A 17,250-nucleotide genomic window follows, 5' to 3' on the forward strand; every position below is an offset into this window, starting at 1 on the left:
AGTAGGAATACTTTTTGGTGCCTAAAATTGCCGTGAGTCAATTCTGAGCCATAGAATGTCACTTTCAAACTAACGTTTTCTCTTTTTTGGTGATGCTTCAAGGAAGAAAACACAGTCAGTTTTCAAGGTACTCAACCATTTCTGTCAAGTTTTCTAGACTAACAGCAGCTAATTTACAATGGGAGGTGTCTACAACAGGTGCCATTAAGTTTAAAGCCATGAGACTTACTTCTCCCTGGGCATCAATTTAACAAGATTATGATGTAGAAGGGTACTGTACTTCTCTGTGTGAAGTGCAAGGTCTTTTATCCCAAGAAATTATTTTCTATTCCTCTTAGCCAATATACAGTGAGGTTTTTCTAATCACTGTTCTTAAGGGAAGACAAGAAAGTTTAGTTAATGTATATACATTTGCAAGTAAGTAGCTGGTGCCTCTTTTCTTAATTCACCTTCAAATAAAGGGTTTTAATTAAGATAACAAATTCATCTTCCTACAGTTCTTCCCCAACAGAGGTTTGTAACTCTAACTGTATAACAGAAAATGTATTTATATAGGAGATTAAAATCTTCCTGAAAGTGTGTAGCAAATGAGATTGGTTTCTGTAGACAAAAGCAGAAAAAGCAAAGTTTGCGTCTTCCTACTACTTCAAATTACAAGCAAATTACTTTGAAAAGTTTTTCTTCTTACTTGACTAATTCCCAGTCTGATATGGATACTACATAACCAAACGCTAAAATCCTTTCAACATGTTTTAAGACAAAAGCTGCTTATTATTGTTCCTTGACTGGCTAAATGTGACACTTGAGTAAATTGAGAATTTTAACATTTGAAGGTGGAATCTTGAAGAGAATGTAAAACTACTATCAACACAGTCCATCACAGACCAACAATGCTAGGTTTGTTTGGGGCTTTTTCAGTTTGTGTGGGGTTCTTGGTTTGTTTCTTCTTGGATTTGTTTGGGGGTTTTGTTAGGGATTTTTTGGCTGGCTGGTTGGGTTTTGGTTTTTTGCTTTTTATTTTGCAAGGGGCATGGTCATCTTTTCTATTTCAAGGTTTATCAAAGAGGAGGAAATAGGAGGCAACAGTCTTTAATCTGACTGTAGCCAAATTACAAGATCAGTCTGGAAAGTTCTGAATATCAGATCCTCCTTAGTGAGTATTTTTAAGACAAAACGAACAATTTGGGAACCATGAGCATCATCAAAATGTAAACAAAAACCACATTTTCATAGAACATTAAGGTAAAAGACTGCATGTGCAATAAAACTGAACTCATTTTTACCAGTACAAATAATAATTATTCCATTTTCTTAATGTGCATTCTTTGTTTAGGGGTGGTTTTTTTTCCTTAGATCAAACTATGATCGCACACTGACCTGCCTAAATGTGATTCAGGTTCATTAGAGCATAAATCCACAGAACTATAAAGTCACATATTTCCCAGATAAAATAACTGTAGTTCACTTCTGGTTTTACCAAGTCTTCTTTGGTGCATGACAACAGCTTAATGCTTATGAACAACATCACTTTTTTCTGGCAGCAGTATCAGTTACTCATACTCATAAATGTTAAATATTAATTTAGGGATCTATCTTGCAATCTGTTCATAACTTACTAGAAAGATATTTATGTGCCTAAGGAAGCCAACAGGGATGGCTGGGAGAACTCAGATATAATCGGCTTATGTTGCAATCTACAAGTGCGTGGGCACTCTGAAAATTCCACCACCTGCAGCTAAGTGTGTCAGAAAGCCTACTTCCTGTCAAAAAAAGCCTCTTCTGCGCCAGCTGCTGTGGATGGGTTCTACAGGTATTTATGACTGTGGTATACCAGAAAACAGCAGGCCAAAGAGGAGGAAAAGAACATGCTGAGAAGTACTCAAAAATCCCCTTAGAATTGCTAAGCTCTGGAGACGTGTGGACCTGTTGAATCCATGAGAACTCATACAAATCAAAACACCTGAAGATTCAACTGATTCTTGAAGGCCACCAGCACAAACTAGCATCACTAAGAATGTATGTAACTTAGAACACATTAGTGAAGGTAGTGCCTGCTACATGCAGACAAAGACCATAGGATCATATGCATACACAATGAACAAAAAGGCCTTCTGGGTAATTCCTGAATACTAACTCAGAATTCACTAGTGCACTAATGCCACTTTACACGTGTGAGTAAACAAGTGAGGTTGGTTCCCAGCTGTTCCTCCAACCAAGTATTAGGATCAAGAGTGAGAACTGTGTGAGGGAATAATTGCATATACTCTATAACTGGTTATCTCCTATTAAAAACAGCTTGTTTTAACAACATCTGTTACTAATAGCTGAATTAATGAAAGGTATTCCAATTAATGCTGGCTGTGATCTGTGTCTCCCCAACACAATCCCTTACCAGGGAAACAGGAATTTATGGCACTCCTTGTTCTGGTGCTAACCATACAAATGGCTCTACTCCTACCCAACACGAGCAAGCAGTGTTAGGTATGCCCATACAAACTTCAGTGGAAAGAAAAAGAATACATTTTGTTGTTTTAAAATACTTACTTGGTAAGGATATAGAGTGACGCCATTTGTTCTTGACAAAGACCAGGTGCCATCAAGGTACTGATGAGCCTGGATAGCCACAGAGTTGAGAACATTACCATTGCTGGGGCTGGTGGCCATCTGAAAGCTGACCTTGGCTTGGTGTCCAGGAGAGCCATTTTTCTTCTCCAGCCCATTGACAATTCCTAGAGTGTTGGGTTTTCCACTGTGTTTATTGGCAATAAAGCCTGTATAATTAGATGTAGCATAAGGAGCTGGCATGTATGCCCAGTCCCTGGGCTGCAGGCTGCCCATGTGCCGGGGACTCACTAATGTTGGGACGTTGGAGAGAGGTGGGGGAGAGCCTGGTGAGGCATCGTAATGTTCTGAGTTGGCAGCTTGCTCTAAGGTCAGCACCATCTGAATGGCCTCTTGCTTCAACTGGTTCAGGTGTGTGGCACAAACATCACATCTGTTATCCTTCTCATTCCATGCCTTGCGAATGGTATTAGGAACTTGGAGCTTGTCATGAATCACTGAAGAGAAACCTGGGTCCTAGAAATCAAACAGAAAAGGGGAAGGGAGGACAGGAGAGAAATGTTTAACTATGGTCACCACAGTGAAACATTATTATTGCTGATTATGTATTTCAAAAGCCAATGTATGAGATAAGCTTAGAATGCAAACAAAGGCCATTAGACACAGTCAACATGTCAGCAGCAGAGCTGAACAAAAATGAGAAACAAGATTGTCTTGGAAAGAAAAATTTCTTTTACTGATAAGTGGCAAATATTATAATTCCACTGCAAGCTTCAATACATGGCAGAGAGAACAAATTAACCTGCTTCACACCACTGCACCTAATTTCTGGCTTGAATGAAAAATACTGTTAGTTACAGAGGCAAGATCAAGAGCAACTCCACTAAAACCAGTGGGCTTGTAGCAAGGTTCACAAATCCATCTACTCATCAGTGCCAGCTTTTCGAAATCAGAAAATACAGGAAATACTCTGCAACAAAAAATGTAACATTTCAATGCCTCCCTATGGAGAAACAAATGAAAAAAACAGGAGTAGCATCCCTCTCCCCAAATCTTTTTCAGAATTCAAAACAGATAGGCATTCGATAAAGTTTTCAAGAGCTTTTCAGCATTTCATTTACCAAGAATACACTGTTCAAACAGGGAAAAACAAAAAAAAAAAAACCAAAACAAACAAACAAAAAAAAAAACCAAACAAAAAAAAGGAAAAAAAAAAAGCCAACAACTTTCCTATTAATGTTCTATTACTATTTTAGGTATCTGCTGATAATATAAAATAAAACATTAATTTTACTTAGAATATAACACATGTATAGCATAAATAATTTGTAAAGAGTAATTTTTGTGGAAAGCATAGTTGCGGGGCAAAACTGTGTGATCAGGTTTAAAACCTCTTGCCTCATATGCTTACCTCATGGGCTGATGTTTGAATGTCAGTGGTGCTCTCCACAGAGCAATATGCTACCCTGATCTGACTACAGTCATTGAGCACTGGCCTAAATTGCAAAGTGCTTCAGTAAGCTCTGAACATGAACAGCAGTCATAGCAGGGGCTTACTACCAAACTTGCCTAGTTCTTAAAGTATCATGCAGTTTTAGAAACACACGGCAATGATGTGTTTGTTACACAGAGCAAACGGTGACAGTTATGTGATGGAAATACTTCTTGGAAATTTCACACCACATTTTTGGGGGTTTACAGGCCAAGGCAGGGCAGGGCAGACTTCACCTTCCCCCTTCAAGTTTTGGAGACTTATTGGTGGGTCTTCTTACAATTGGTCATAAAGATTTACAGACAGTATCAGAACCTTTATTTATATTTTTCTTCTTCATCTTTGTGGCTTTATCAGTTTGGCTGTGCCAGGAAAGAATGGGTAGGGCATATAATACAGAGAGGAAGAGAATTCATTGGTAGAGGGTCATATTCATTATGCTCCATCTTTATTATATACTCAAGCATTTTATTTTCACTGTTTAACTACCGTGAACAGCTCCTCAGCATGCAGTGATTAACTGATTCATAAATCATGGTGCCTCTTTATGCACAGCAGCAAAAGAGTGGTTCTAGCCCCACAAGCCCAAGAGAGTCATATAAGCTGATGGGAAACAACAGGAGGCTGAGATCTGATCAAGACTCAAGCTGGTCATTTCTATTCTATGCAACAAAGGGGGTCAGAGAATCAAATTGTGTCAGGAAGGCAGGAATTGGATTGTGCACCAACCCTCCCCCCCTTACCCTTCAGAAAAAGGACTGGTGGAAATCAGGGGGAAAAAACAGGATGCAAAAGATGTCAAATCTTATTTTCCATACCACACCATAAGTAGGTCAAAAGATCACATCAGATATAGGCACCCTATCTCTGATGCCAGGTATACAGGGAAAGGATGCTCTCTTCCCATAATGAGCTAGACAAGGATACCTATATAGCTGAAGAGAGGTGTGAGTCTTCTTTCCAGTCTGCTCCACGTCAGTCCAGGAAAAATCCTTGCCAGTTCTTCCTTCATCTAGCTAGTGCCACAGAGCTAGCTGATGATCTTTGAAAGTTAACTTCCCTTAGGCAACTGCTCTTGAACCCAGGTAATTATATAAAGCATTCAGATCCAGCAGCAGTTCAACATGGAAATTCCTGGATACTATGATAAATATTCCAAGGAAATAAAGCCACATCTAAAGTAAGCAAAAGTCAGCATGATATAAATATTCAAGTAGCACACCAATTTTAACGAGTGCTGGACAGCAGAGAATTCAGCTTCATCTCAGTGTTAAAACAAACATCAGATCATTCTCTGATATAACAATAAACAGACAGAGGGAAAGAGGGAAGGAGGGAAGACTGTTCCTCCTCAGCAGCAGAAAGGACACAAGCACAACCTGAACTGATTACTTCCAAGACTGGCCCTCCTAATCTATCGGACTCTACTAGATGGATCCAAGTCTGGAATGTGAAAGAGAAAAGCCAACAGGACAGCAAATAAATGTGGAGAAACTCAGGTTCCAGAAACACATTAGTCATAATTTGCTCTCAAAACAAAACTGATAGAGCCTAAAAGAGAGTTTAGTTTCTTACTCTGCGCTGGGAAGCTCCACTATAATTTCACAGATGAATCAGCTGACAGGCTTGCACCACATTTAGCAGGAAGGAGGCCAAAGCTGGACAGTCACTACACACTTGCTTGAATAGCAAGGAAATGCAGCTACAAGGTACTTTCTGTTTCAGTATTTCATCTGTAAGCAATCATCTGCACACATTCCCCTAGGAATGCTTATTAGTTCAGTAAACAGTATCTTGTCACATATGAAATAGTGATGGACAAGTTTCACTGGATAAGCACATTGAACTAGCTGCACTAAGCAGCACAGTTGGAAAGATTATACTCACTACTTGTGAAACTTGTGAGGTCTAAGAAGCTCCACACTCCCTGGCATGAGAGTAGATCTGCTTGTGAAATCTGAGGTTGATACTGGAAATACCATTTATATTTTGGCACTCATTTCCAGTCCTGACAGAACAAAGTACAGTGACACTGAAAACTGAAACAGAACTTTAAAAATCACAAAAGAGTTTGGTTACAGTTTGGCATGATGGTTTCTCTGATTGCTGTAATGATTCACCCATCTTTAGTATAAACAGCATTACTATAAACACCTATTCTTATAACAAACAAATGAAGGCATGTAAGAGGTCGGAAAGCTTCAGATCAGTCACAACACAGACTAAAGCACAAGGCAGCAGTGAACTAAACAGAGTGCAGACTGAGCTTTGTTGCAAGGAGCCTGTTCACATCACCTTTAAGTTTTCAAGCTCAAGTAAACACCAATTCCAGCTATGTTTAGTTGTGTACCTTCTCCACTGTAACCAGTTAACAATTAACCCCTCATCTCTGGTCCTAAGCTAAAAACCTACAGAAAAGTAAGGAAGTTCTGCTTTTTAGAGACCACCATAGACAGGTATGCTATGGAATTCTTGCTTTACCTCATGAAAATGTACCCAGTGAACAAGCGCTAGTTAAGAAACACTGATGTACACAGCTGTACCAGGGTGAATGCAGTCCTGACCTCACAGAGGAGGAGAAACAGCACTACTATATGATCATGTATGGAAATGTAAAAGCATCCTTGTCTCTTTTGTCTCTCTTTGTAAATCTGCACCTTGCTGTAGTTTTCATGACATTTTAACTCCATCTCTAGAAAGGAGACTACAAAGATAATAATTGCTACCCAGCTTGCTGCCCATCTTCCTCAAGGGAGAAAGCAAACAACCACTTTCAGCATGAAGCATAGCCTGTTTCACACATACATTCACACAAACCTCACAAGGAGACGTGATGAAAACAGGCAGTGCTCAACCGGCGGACAGAGCAGCAGGCAAGAAATAGGACAAGCAATGTGCATTTTTACATGTTACATGGAACCCAGCTGATCACAGATTCATATACAAATTACTCATACGTATACTACATTTTGGCAAACATATGGCAGGCAGACACTAATATAGGACACACTCTAAGATTTTGTGTATAATCGTATTTGATTTGGTCAGCTATAGCCTAGACAAGTTAGATGTTGTAACCCTATGTTATTACTGTACCTCAGAGAAAATTCAACTATACAATGGATCTCAAGACTTTCTTATCAAATTGTGTCCTTCAACATCAATAATATTCATTGCTCTTCAGGGAAAAACGAAGCACTCAATACTAACTAAACCACACAGGTCAGCTTCCACTTGAAGATGCTCACAGAACACTCATAAAGTTCTTTTGTTTCTGAAAGGGTCAGCCAGCAATGACTGCTGGTATGTAATCCATCATATATAGGGAAGAGAGAAGTAGGGGAAAGCAACAATCAAAGTTCTGCCCAGGAAGAAGTGTGTTTTCCAGACTCTCCACAGGCGGGGAGTAAAAAAGCTAATTAAGAAACATTAGTAGGAGAGAAGCCTTAACCCTTATAAAAAACACATGTTTTTCCATGGCTGTACATCTCTGCTCTAAACATAATCCTGACAGTCCATGGTTGGTCTCTATTTATGAAATAAATAAATAAATCTCCTCTGTTCTCCTTTCCTTCTTGAGGGTGCAGTTTCCAGCCCAATAAAGAGATGATTATACTTGCGAATTTACTTCCCAGAGGCACTTGGGCTATTTTCCAGGCGACTGCGCACCCCGATTTGAACATGTCCTACCACCTTGTAGGCTACATGTCAGAGATTTGCTGGTTTCAGCATTGCAGAGCCCCATCAGTTGAAAAACAGCCCCTCCCTGTTACAATGGCACCACTTCTGTTAAAGCAAAAGTATGCTCGAATAAAATTAAGTCAATGGAAGTTTTTCCTCAAATAAGCATGACAGAATGCACACTACAACTATAAATTAGTAGCACTGTACCATAAAACTGAGATGGAAACCCTTGGATAAAAATCAGTTAACTTTGTTAAGAATGAATTATCTAAGGTGGCAGTATCTCAGATAGCACAAGCAGTGTTTTGGTAAGCAGAAGCCAAAGTTGCGCACAAACAAGACCAAGGGGGCAGTGGGGTGGCCCCCTTTTTCTATTACTCTGTACATAGTAACTGATACCTGCTCTGGACAAGACCACACTGCCTTACCCTCTCTGCTACAGAAGACTTCCCTCACACCCAACATGTCTTCCTCATTTAAGGCATCTATTACCACCCCCAGCTGAGCAAATGGAACTCCCTCATCACTTTCGCTAGAAAAGGAGAACCTATTTCCCTTGTCCTTCTGAAACTCACTCCTTTCCCCAGCAGGAATGTCCCATGTAAGCACTGTTACTACATGCTGGGGAGAGGAGAGAGGAGGCAATCCCAAAATGGGGAGCTGTAAGTAGGGAATCTGGGCAAAAGGAGCAACAGAAATCGTTGTGGAATAAGATAGAGGCTTTTTACATTAGCCTGTTTCCAGCAAGCCCTTGCAAAGAGACTGTCTTACCAACTGCAGTAAAAATCTCTGCAGTGTTATCATATCCCACCTCTTTAACTATCACCATTTTTGTCCCTCAAACTTAAAGAACTGCTTTCTGCTGCTGATTTGAGCCTTCACTTTCAAAGAGCCCATGAGAGTGCTTCCTGTCCTAGTCAGTATCTCCAGAAAACATCTGGGGGACCAGTTCTTTTCAGGCAGAGGGGGAAAGGAAAAATCCAATCTTAATCCTGTCTGGTGCAGCCCTCACAAGGTTACTCATTTCAAGGTGTTTTTCTTGAGCTGGCACATACTACTGACATTTGGTCTTCTGTAATTTAACATTTGTCAGTATAAACCACACTGACAGCCACACTGCAGCCAGAAAAAAATGTGCTCCTTCAGTTTAGGCTCTCTGTTTTCTTATCTGAAAGGGACAGAAAGTCTGAGCAAGGCTCACCTTGCAAGCCTGCAGCAGCAGGTAGCAGAAGAGAGAAAACCCTGTGAAAAACAGGAGGATTAAAAATGGGGAGGAGGGACAAGAGAAGGGGAAAACAAAAAGTGTTTTCTACTTGCTCCATGGATTGGCTCATGGCTCTGATGATGGATCAGCACTGACGGACTTACAGATGTACACATCTGGCACACAGGTGTTTGTATTAGCATTTGATAGCCAGACAACAGCCAGATTTTTAATTGGGTTGGGAAGAAGAGATGAAATAGCAGCAGGAAAACCTAAATATACATTCAGTGGTGCAAATCGAAGCCTTGCCCAATGAGCTCTGCTATGCAGCTGTCTAGAGCTCTGCAGCCGAGACTGAGTCTGTGGCCACAGCATGCATACGGTGACCTGGAGGGAAGCTTCTGCAGCTACATGGTACACAAGCTCAGGTGTTGCCAAAGCGGCAGAATTTGCCAGCAGCCTTTTTATAGTGCAAAGAATAGAAACAAATTCAGAACCACAGAAGCCTTGTCACTTCTGCTAGAAAAAGTGGCAGCTCCATTCTCTCCTCCTTGCTTTGTGTTTCCTGCCTGAATGTTGGAAGGATTGCATTTGCTTTCTTAGCCACCAGAGCACACTACGAGCTTGTGTTCAACTGATTATTCACCTTGGCCCCTTAGTACTTTGGTGCGTCATTGCTATAAGCAGTCTTGTTTCATGCACGCAGTACAAATGTATCACAGATGCATTTTCGCTCAGGTTTCCAGTCACCCCACAGAACTGAACTGCTGTTGCTGCCTCTTCACCCCACTGGGGGCTGGCTACAAGTTTGACCAAACTGTTGCAAGGATTAGATGCTTTCAGAGCTTACAAACTGTTAGCTTTATTAAATGTTTAGTCTCACTCCTCATCATAATGGCAAATGTGATGATACCTTTCTTTGATAAAATGCTACTGATTGCCATTCACAAAGACATTGTTCTTTATTGTTCATATTCTGTTACCTGTCCTTTCAAACCCACCTGGGATAAGCATGAAGGATGATGGACCTATGATTACATGTGCCAGACCTGTTGAAATACTGAAATAACATTAGGTTTTCTTTGAACCTTTCAGATTTCCCCATTCTTCCAAGCTTTGATAAATATCAAATCAACAGATCACCCGGACCTCTTTGAGTAACCAGGCTACAGTAGCAATTACGGTTCTGACACACCTCCACATTTTCACAGTTTAGCTTCCTTTTCCTGCTAGAAGAGCATTATGGCTCTGTGATGAATGCCAGCACTGAGTTACTATTGACACTGTAACCACTGATTTCTCAAAAGGCTGTCATACCTTAAGAATGGAACTAAAGTGTGAAGGTCAGGACAGAATTTGTGACACCTATATACTTACTGTTCTCCTGATTAATAAAGAGGTTTGTAGCAAGCTGAAACCTCTTCTAAATGCTTTTCAAACTTGAGAATCATACCCCTCTTATTTTAGTCAAACAATCATTAGAGATTATTGTGGGGTTTATTTCATAACTTAGAATTCTCAAAAGAGCTATTCAGTTTGTAATATTTTTTATCAAATTTGTTTGGCTTCAGCACATCCACAATTGACAGGCATTAGAGAATCAAAAACATTTTATCCTATTCAGCTTATTTCTGTATCCTGTTTTTCAAAACCATTTCTGCATGCTTACTGTTATGCCTTTCTCTCCACTCTAAGAAACATCAGTATCTTTAAATTTCATGCAAGATCACTGGTTTGGGCGGGGGGGGGATGGGATCTGTAGATTGATACAGGTTATTGGTGGCTTTTACAATGGGTAAAGAGCTTTGTCTTTGCATGTCCAATTTTCCCTTTGTTTTTGTTTTGGGTTTTGGGGTGTGGTTTTTTGGGGGGTTCTTTGGGTTTGTTTTGTTGTTGGATTTTTTTGTTTGGTTTTTGGTTTGGTTTTCTTCTTTTTTTTTTTTTTTTTTTTTTTAGTTTTTAATTTTAATTTCCATCCTTCTTAACTTCCTGACTGCAGAGGAATTGGGAAGGTCACGGATATGGATTGACTAGAATTCAAGCATCCCAAACCTCAGTACAGCACGAGTTATGTTCAGTTAAAACCTGAACAGTCTAACTGCAGTTTAATGAAGCCATTTGAAATTCACACTTTAAATTGACTTTCTTTCATGTCCTTGAATAGGAAAACACCAGGTAACCCCAGGAATCTTAATCTTATCAAAACTGCAAGTAAATGTAAAATTCTACCCACTTTATTCAAATCAGACAGAGGTTATCTGTGTGCCATCTTGGAAACAGAGAACTACTTTTGTTCCTAACCACTGGGAAGGTGTATCACAAAGAGAAGAGTCGCTTCACAGTAATAATGAAGTCACTCCCACGCACATTCACAGTCAGAGGCACATGAAAATATCAAAATGTATTTGCCTTTTCTCTTTGTTTCCATTCTGCATTAGGTAACACTGTTAAACACATGTATTTTGGAAACATGAATGAGTCTCCCCTCTGCACTGATTCTCAATCCTTTGTGCATGCAGAGCATTCCAACCTGCACAAGCACTTGCACTTATCACTAAGTGGCAGTCACATCTCCCACTAGTTTTGACCAGGGATTTCTACCATCTTTTTATCTCAACTGAACTAAAAGAACATGCATCTCAACATCTGCAGAGCTGTTACATATCTTCTCCAGGAGCCATTTCCTTCATGTGAATGAACCCAGAATCAAGCAAGTGGGCAGTGAGAGAGCTGGAGTGTTAGTTAAGACCATGGAGAACAGTCCCAGATCACTCACTGTGCAATCCGTGAGCCTGCAGAGGGAGAGGATGAGATACCTACTAGAAGCTGATGTTGCTAATTTGGGGGTTGGAGGTGAAGGAGTGGGAGAGGAGAAATCAAGGCAACAAACTATGAAAGTATTTTATTCTTTTTTTAATAAATAAAAATATCTACTGATGGGGTGAGCAAAGATGGTTCCTGGCATAGAAGGGAAATCAAAATATCCCTGTCAACAAGTTATATGCCCCCCTGCTTTCCCAGAAGATTTATGCTGAGTTTCAAGTGGACAGAAGTTGCATAAAGACTCTGAGGTTTGACAGTACCTGTCTGGAACATCCTCCTTGACACATATCAGTCCTGCAGCAGGCTGCTGCTTTAAGTAGTAGCCACATACCAGGTGCTGACAGCCACTTGCTCACAGAGAGCTAATGTCCCCTGCTGTCTAGCCATACAGTCTCTCACAGTCTCACCCCAATGTGCTACATCTTTCCCCCCACAGTAACATTTGGCCTGTTATCATTTACTACTCCCTTCTTACCCCAAGCCATTCACCACAAAGGGGCTGCTCCACTTGCTCCTGCCTCAGGATTCTTCAAACTTCACCTGCTCCAAGACCATAGAATCACAGAATGGTTTGGGTCAGAAGGGACCTTAAAGATCATCTGGCTCCAGACCCAGTGCCATGGGCAGGGACACTCTTCGCTAGATGAGGCTGCTCCAAGCCCCGTCCAGCCTGGCCTTGAACACTGCCAAAGATGGAGCAGCCACAACTTCTCTGGGCAACCTGTGCCAGGGCCTCACCACCCACATAGCGAAGAATTACTTCCTAATGTCTAATCTAAATCTACCCTGTTTCAGTTAAAGCCATATCCCCTTGTCCTGTCCCTATCTGCCCTTGTAAAAGATCAAATCACATTTCAGTGACTGAGTCTCTTGGAAACCCCCTTTTTCCCCTCAGAATGGGAAAAGCACCACCATCCTGTTCCTTTCCTGCCAGCAATACAACGCCCATGCTCCCTCCCCTGGTTTGCACAGCCTTTTGGAGTCCTGCCTCAGGCTCACCAGGCTTATCAGGTGCACAGCTCCCAAACCCAGCAGATACCCTTTGACCCTTCTGCTCCTCAGCTGTGGCAAGCCCACCCCACTAATCCAAGCTTCATGTTACTTGATACCATACTTACCATTTTGGATGTTGTGACACTATTCATTATTTTTATTATCACTTGGTTTTGGTTTTATTAACCAAATAGGAAAAAAGAATCCCAGCACAACCCAGTGAAATTTTATCCTAACAGTTTTACATTGTCTCAGGGTGGGTTACGTTTGCGTGTGAAAGCTCCTCAGTTTTGATGTAACAGTAACCTGATACAGTTTTGTATTTACAGCTGTCTCCATTAACACTGCTATATTAGAGCTTGTTAATGATCTCATTATCAAATTGTCTAATCACGGGTTTGGTTAATTTCTTCTGTGTGCATGAAATTACTTGTATTTATTGCAGTGATCCCTGGAACCCCTAAAATGAGATGTAACATATCAAAGACTTTTCTTTGGAAATGAAATTTGTATCTATATTAAATACACTTCTCTCTCTAGGATCTTACAACATCTGCTGCCGCCATATATTACACGTTTCTCATATACAAGAGTTTATTGATATCATTCTTATGCTTGTACAAAAATACTACAGACATATGAAAACAAACAAAAATGCACGACAAAAGTTAAAATCTTTACCCTTCGAGTGTGCTGAGTGCTCCCAGCCTCCATGTAAAAAGAAATCTAAAAGCATTAGAGTAGCAATGAACATTTATTCCACCTAGTATACAGGGCAGGAAGCAGAAGCACACCTCAGCTTTCCAGCTGGGAACAATCTCAGGAACAAAGTTGTTTTCAGGTCTCCCCTGCAGTTGCAGGATCAGTTTATGTTTGGTTAGCACGGTATAAATATTTAGAGTATGCAAAGGGGAGAAAGAAGAAAAAACAAGATCCCAAACAAACTGATGTTTGAGAATCCAAACAAACTGATGTTTGAGAATCTGCGAAGTGTCAGTGAGAATAGAATCACATTGTCACAAGTGTCTCGCATACAGTATGAGGATAAACTGCAGTGCATGGGACTCTCTCTTGCCAGGCAAAGCTCTCCTCCAGCCTTGGGGCAGTTGCACTGTTTAATTGTGCCAACATAGCTCAAGTGGAAGAATGTGTGTTATGACAAGCCTGTTACACACAACCTTTTTCTCTTACGTCTGCTGCAAACATACCTGCTAAATTTCATTAAGCTCTGTCTGTGCATGAGTTTCTACACAAACTATAAACTAATCTGTGCACTTCAGCATTTGCTTCAGCTCAAATTCAGCAGACTCTGTCTGCATCTGCTGAGGCAGGGATTGCACAGGGTGTTTTGTGCCACGGATAGGTGACAGAGGCAGGGTTTGAGGGACTGGTGAGTGCAGGAAGACACATGGGGAAGATATGAAGCTGTGGTCAGGATGGAAGTGGTCAGGCTGCTGAGTGCAGCTTTACATGAGAATAAGGGAGCTCCAACTTCACTCACTGTAGCTTTTGCAGATGCCAAAGGACCTGCTCTTGGCTGCTGTTTTGCAAGGTGATCCAGAAGGCAACTATGAGACCAGCACTGACTCAGGCTCACTCGGGTGCATGATGCAAGGCTGCTCTGAGGGAAGGTACTGGCTTGGCCCCAGAGGCTGGTGGATATAGCAGAAACCTTCACGGATCTGAAGCCAACTAAAGTTGATATAAGGTACAATATTATTCTATGGGCCTTGGTCAGCCCCCTGAGAACACTGCTACTTCTTAAGACATACAGCCAGGAGCAAGCAACATGGCCTAACATTTACCACTGCACTTCTCCAGGCTGGTAAATGCTGTTTCAACACATATCTTTACAGCCAGATTTATGACATTGAGGGAGCTCTGGAGGAGAGCTACTAAATCTCTTTTGTTGTGGCTGCTTATTAAAAGAAAACATCCCAAACTCAAAACTTAGGCATCATTTCATTTTAGGACTATTGGGTTTATTCAAAAGTAGATTGGATATAAGGAAGAAATTATTTCCTGTTAGGGTGGTGAGGCACTGGAATGGGTTGCCCAGGGAGGCTGTGAGTGCTCCATCCCTAGCAGTGTTCAAGGCCAGGCTGGACAGAGCCTTCGGTGAGATGGTTTAGTGTGAGATGTCCACGCCCATGGCAGTGGGGTTGAAACTAGATGATCTTAAGGTCCTTTCCAACCCTAACTATTCTGTGATTCTACTCACACTATGCAACACCAGACTGCCACAGCCTCCACAGCTTGTATCCCACCATTTGCACTCTCACAATATCCCAAGCAATTCAAACAGTGGAGGATGCCACGGAGCTCAGTTGGAAAGCATTCCCACCAAGGTCTCAATGAAAGCATTTAGATCTGAAGGAAGCCAAGCAGTCCCCTCCCCACATCCATTCACTGCAAACAGAAGCCTCAAGCCCTTGCTGTGGGACCACAGGCAACAGGCACATAATGAGCCCTCACTGTCAAACAGCACGGTGTTGCTGGCCCCCCATGACACCAATGTGCAAGTGTGGGCTAAAAACATTCCTCCCCCACTCTCACCACAGCTCACGTTCTGTCCTGAATAAGCTGACTGCTGACAAGCCCAAGAAGGGATCAGCTTCTTGACTTGTGTGGTCTGATGAAGGCTAAGGTTACAAATCTTTTCCCAGATAGTCCCCAAGTGAGCCACGCACAGAGGAAAAAAAAAGAAAAATAAAGGGAGGAGGGGGAAGAAAAAGCTTCCAGTAGAGCCTGGTAACATTAGCCAGGCTCAAACCAAAACACAACATTCCTCAGGTTACCGTGTCAGCTGAAAAGCTCTCTAACCAGCAAGTAGAATGGATTTGCAACCTTTGTAAAGATTAAAGACGCTGCTCATGACTTCAGTCTAATACAGGGCTCCTTGTGTACCCATTCACAACATAATCAATAGGGAAATTGGAATGGCATCTGGAAGGATGAAGCTATTAGTTCTAGAGGTAGCCACTGCCATATGGCACTGCTTTTGAAATACACTGAATAAGGCTACCACCCTCTCCCTCTACCCAAAGGCACCTCCCGCAATTAATCTACAGAGCAACCCTCTGTAAACTCAGGCTCCAGGTTCTCCACTAGCAAGTCAGCTCTACAGATTCAGAAATCAAACCCAGTTTAAGAAAACTTAGACATACGTCCCTAAACAAAAATCAATTATGATCAGGAGAGTAACACAATGTCCTCTTAAAACACCTTGTGAGAATTCCAGCAACCACTGATTAAGTAAGCATGTTACAAAATCTACATACCTGCATAATTCATGCAAATTGAAAAAAAATAATCTACCTTTTGTTATTTATTGACAGACAAGATGACATCTGGATGTAGATTTAAAACAAATTAAAACAAATAAACAATAGTGTCAACACCATCCTGGAAAGATGCTTCAAGGGAAACGGAGCAAGGAACAGGTCAAAAAGGAGTTGTTTCTGTACTAGCTTAAATTTGGTTTTGTCAGGATAGCTGACATATCCAAGAGGGGGGGGAAAAAAAAAAAAAAAAGAAAAGAAAAGAAATCCAGCTTCAACTGTGAGATAGAAAGTTCTCCTACCACTGCGTGAGCTTATATTCCTTAGTTTCATTTACAGAGTCTGGGTCTCACTAATTTAAATATAACATTAGTCTCTATTTACCTCTTATACATATCTCTACTCCTGATTCATGCAGACCTGGACAGTTCCTTCACAGTTTACTTTGTTCTTCTCTGAAGCAGATGGGGCTAAGGACTGCTGTGTCTTGAAATTAGCACCAAACCTCATTATTTCTAATGCCGTAGCAGAAGAGCCACACTGAGATGGAGGTAGAGAGTGGGAGGGCAGAATGAGTCTGAGCAGATCAGCAGCGATTAATGGTGTCACTGCGGGTTTAGGCTGGATTCACAAAGCATAGCAATACGAAGCATTGTGCTTGTCCTTTGCAGCCAGCTCCCATCATAGCAGTATGTGGAACCTGGACCTTGGTGCCACGGCAGTAGATAAGCCATGAGGAGCAACCTGGCAGGGGAACCACAAAACCTTGCAAAGAAAAGCTGTCAAACATGAGGTTTTATCTTGTGGTTGTAAACCTCCAGAAATATGTTCCATCAGAATTCACTCATTAGATCCCCCCTAACTGCTAACGCAGTTGTACCATTCTCTCTATACAACAGCAAGGCTACACTCCTTTAGACCAACAGCACTTGGCAGAGCAGCCTTCTGGGCGGTTAAAACCTCTGCCTCCTCAGAAGCTGCACTGTCTACATTCAGGCATGGCAAGGTAAGGCATACTATCTATTCTTGCAGAAGGTGTGCTGATGAGCAGCCACACTGTCTTACTGTGGGCCCGAATTCCAACTCAGCACAAGCAGATGTAAGTATGGAGGAGTTCCGGGTGAGGTGAACTCAGTGCTGTCACCACCCCTTTCCAATGCAGCTGAGTTTAGGGAGCTCCTGAAGAGCAAAGGAAGTATGAAGCCTGCAAC

General features: G+C 41.5%; 1 protein-coding gene across 1 annotated transcript in view; it reads right to left on the reverse strand.

The window, feature by feature from the left end:
• KIF26B (kinesin family member 26B) overlaps nt 1–17,250 on the reverse strand; it is a 295,717-nt gene that overhangs the window by 199,824 nt on the left and 78,643 nt on the right. Inside the window, exon 3 of the mRNA XM_065680140.1 lies at nt 2,545–3,078. Coding sequence (XP_065536212.1) covers nt 2,545–3,078 — 534 coding nt within the window. The remainder of the gene's footprint in view (nt 1–2,544; nt 3,079–17,250) is intronic.

Source organism: Lathamus discolor, chromosome 5 (genome assembly GCF_037157495.1).
Source record: "Lathamus discolor isolate bLatDis1 chromosome 5, bLatDis1.hap1, whole genome shotgun sequence".
Classification (NCBI taxonomy): Eukaryota; Metazoa; Chordata; class Aves; order Psittaciformes; family Psittacidae; genus Lathamus; species Lathamus discolor.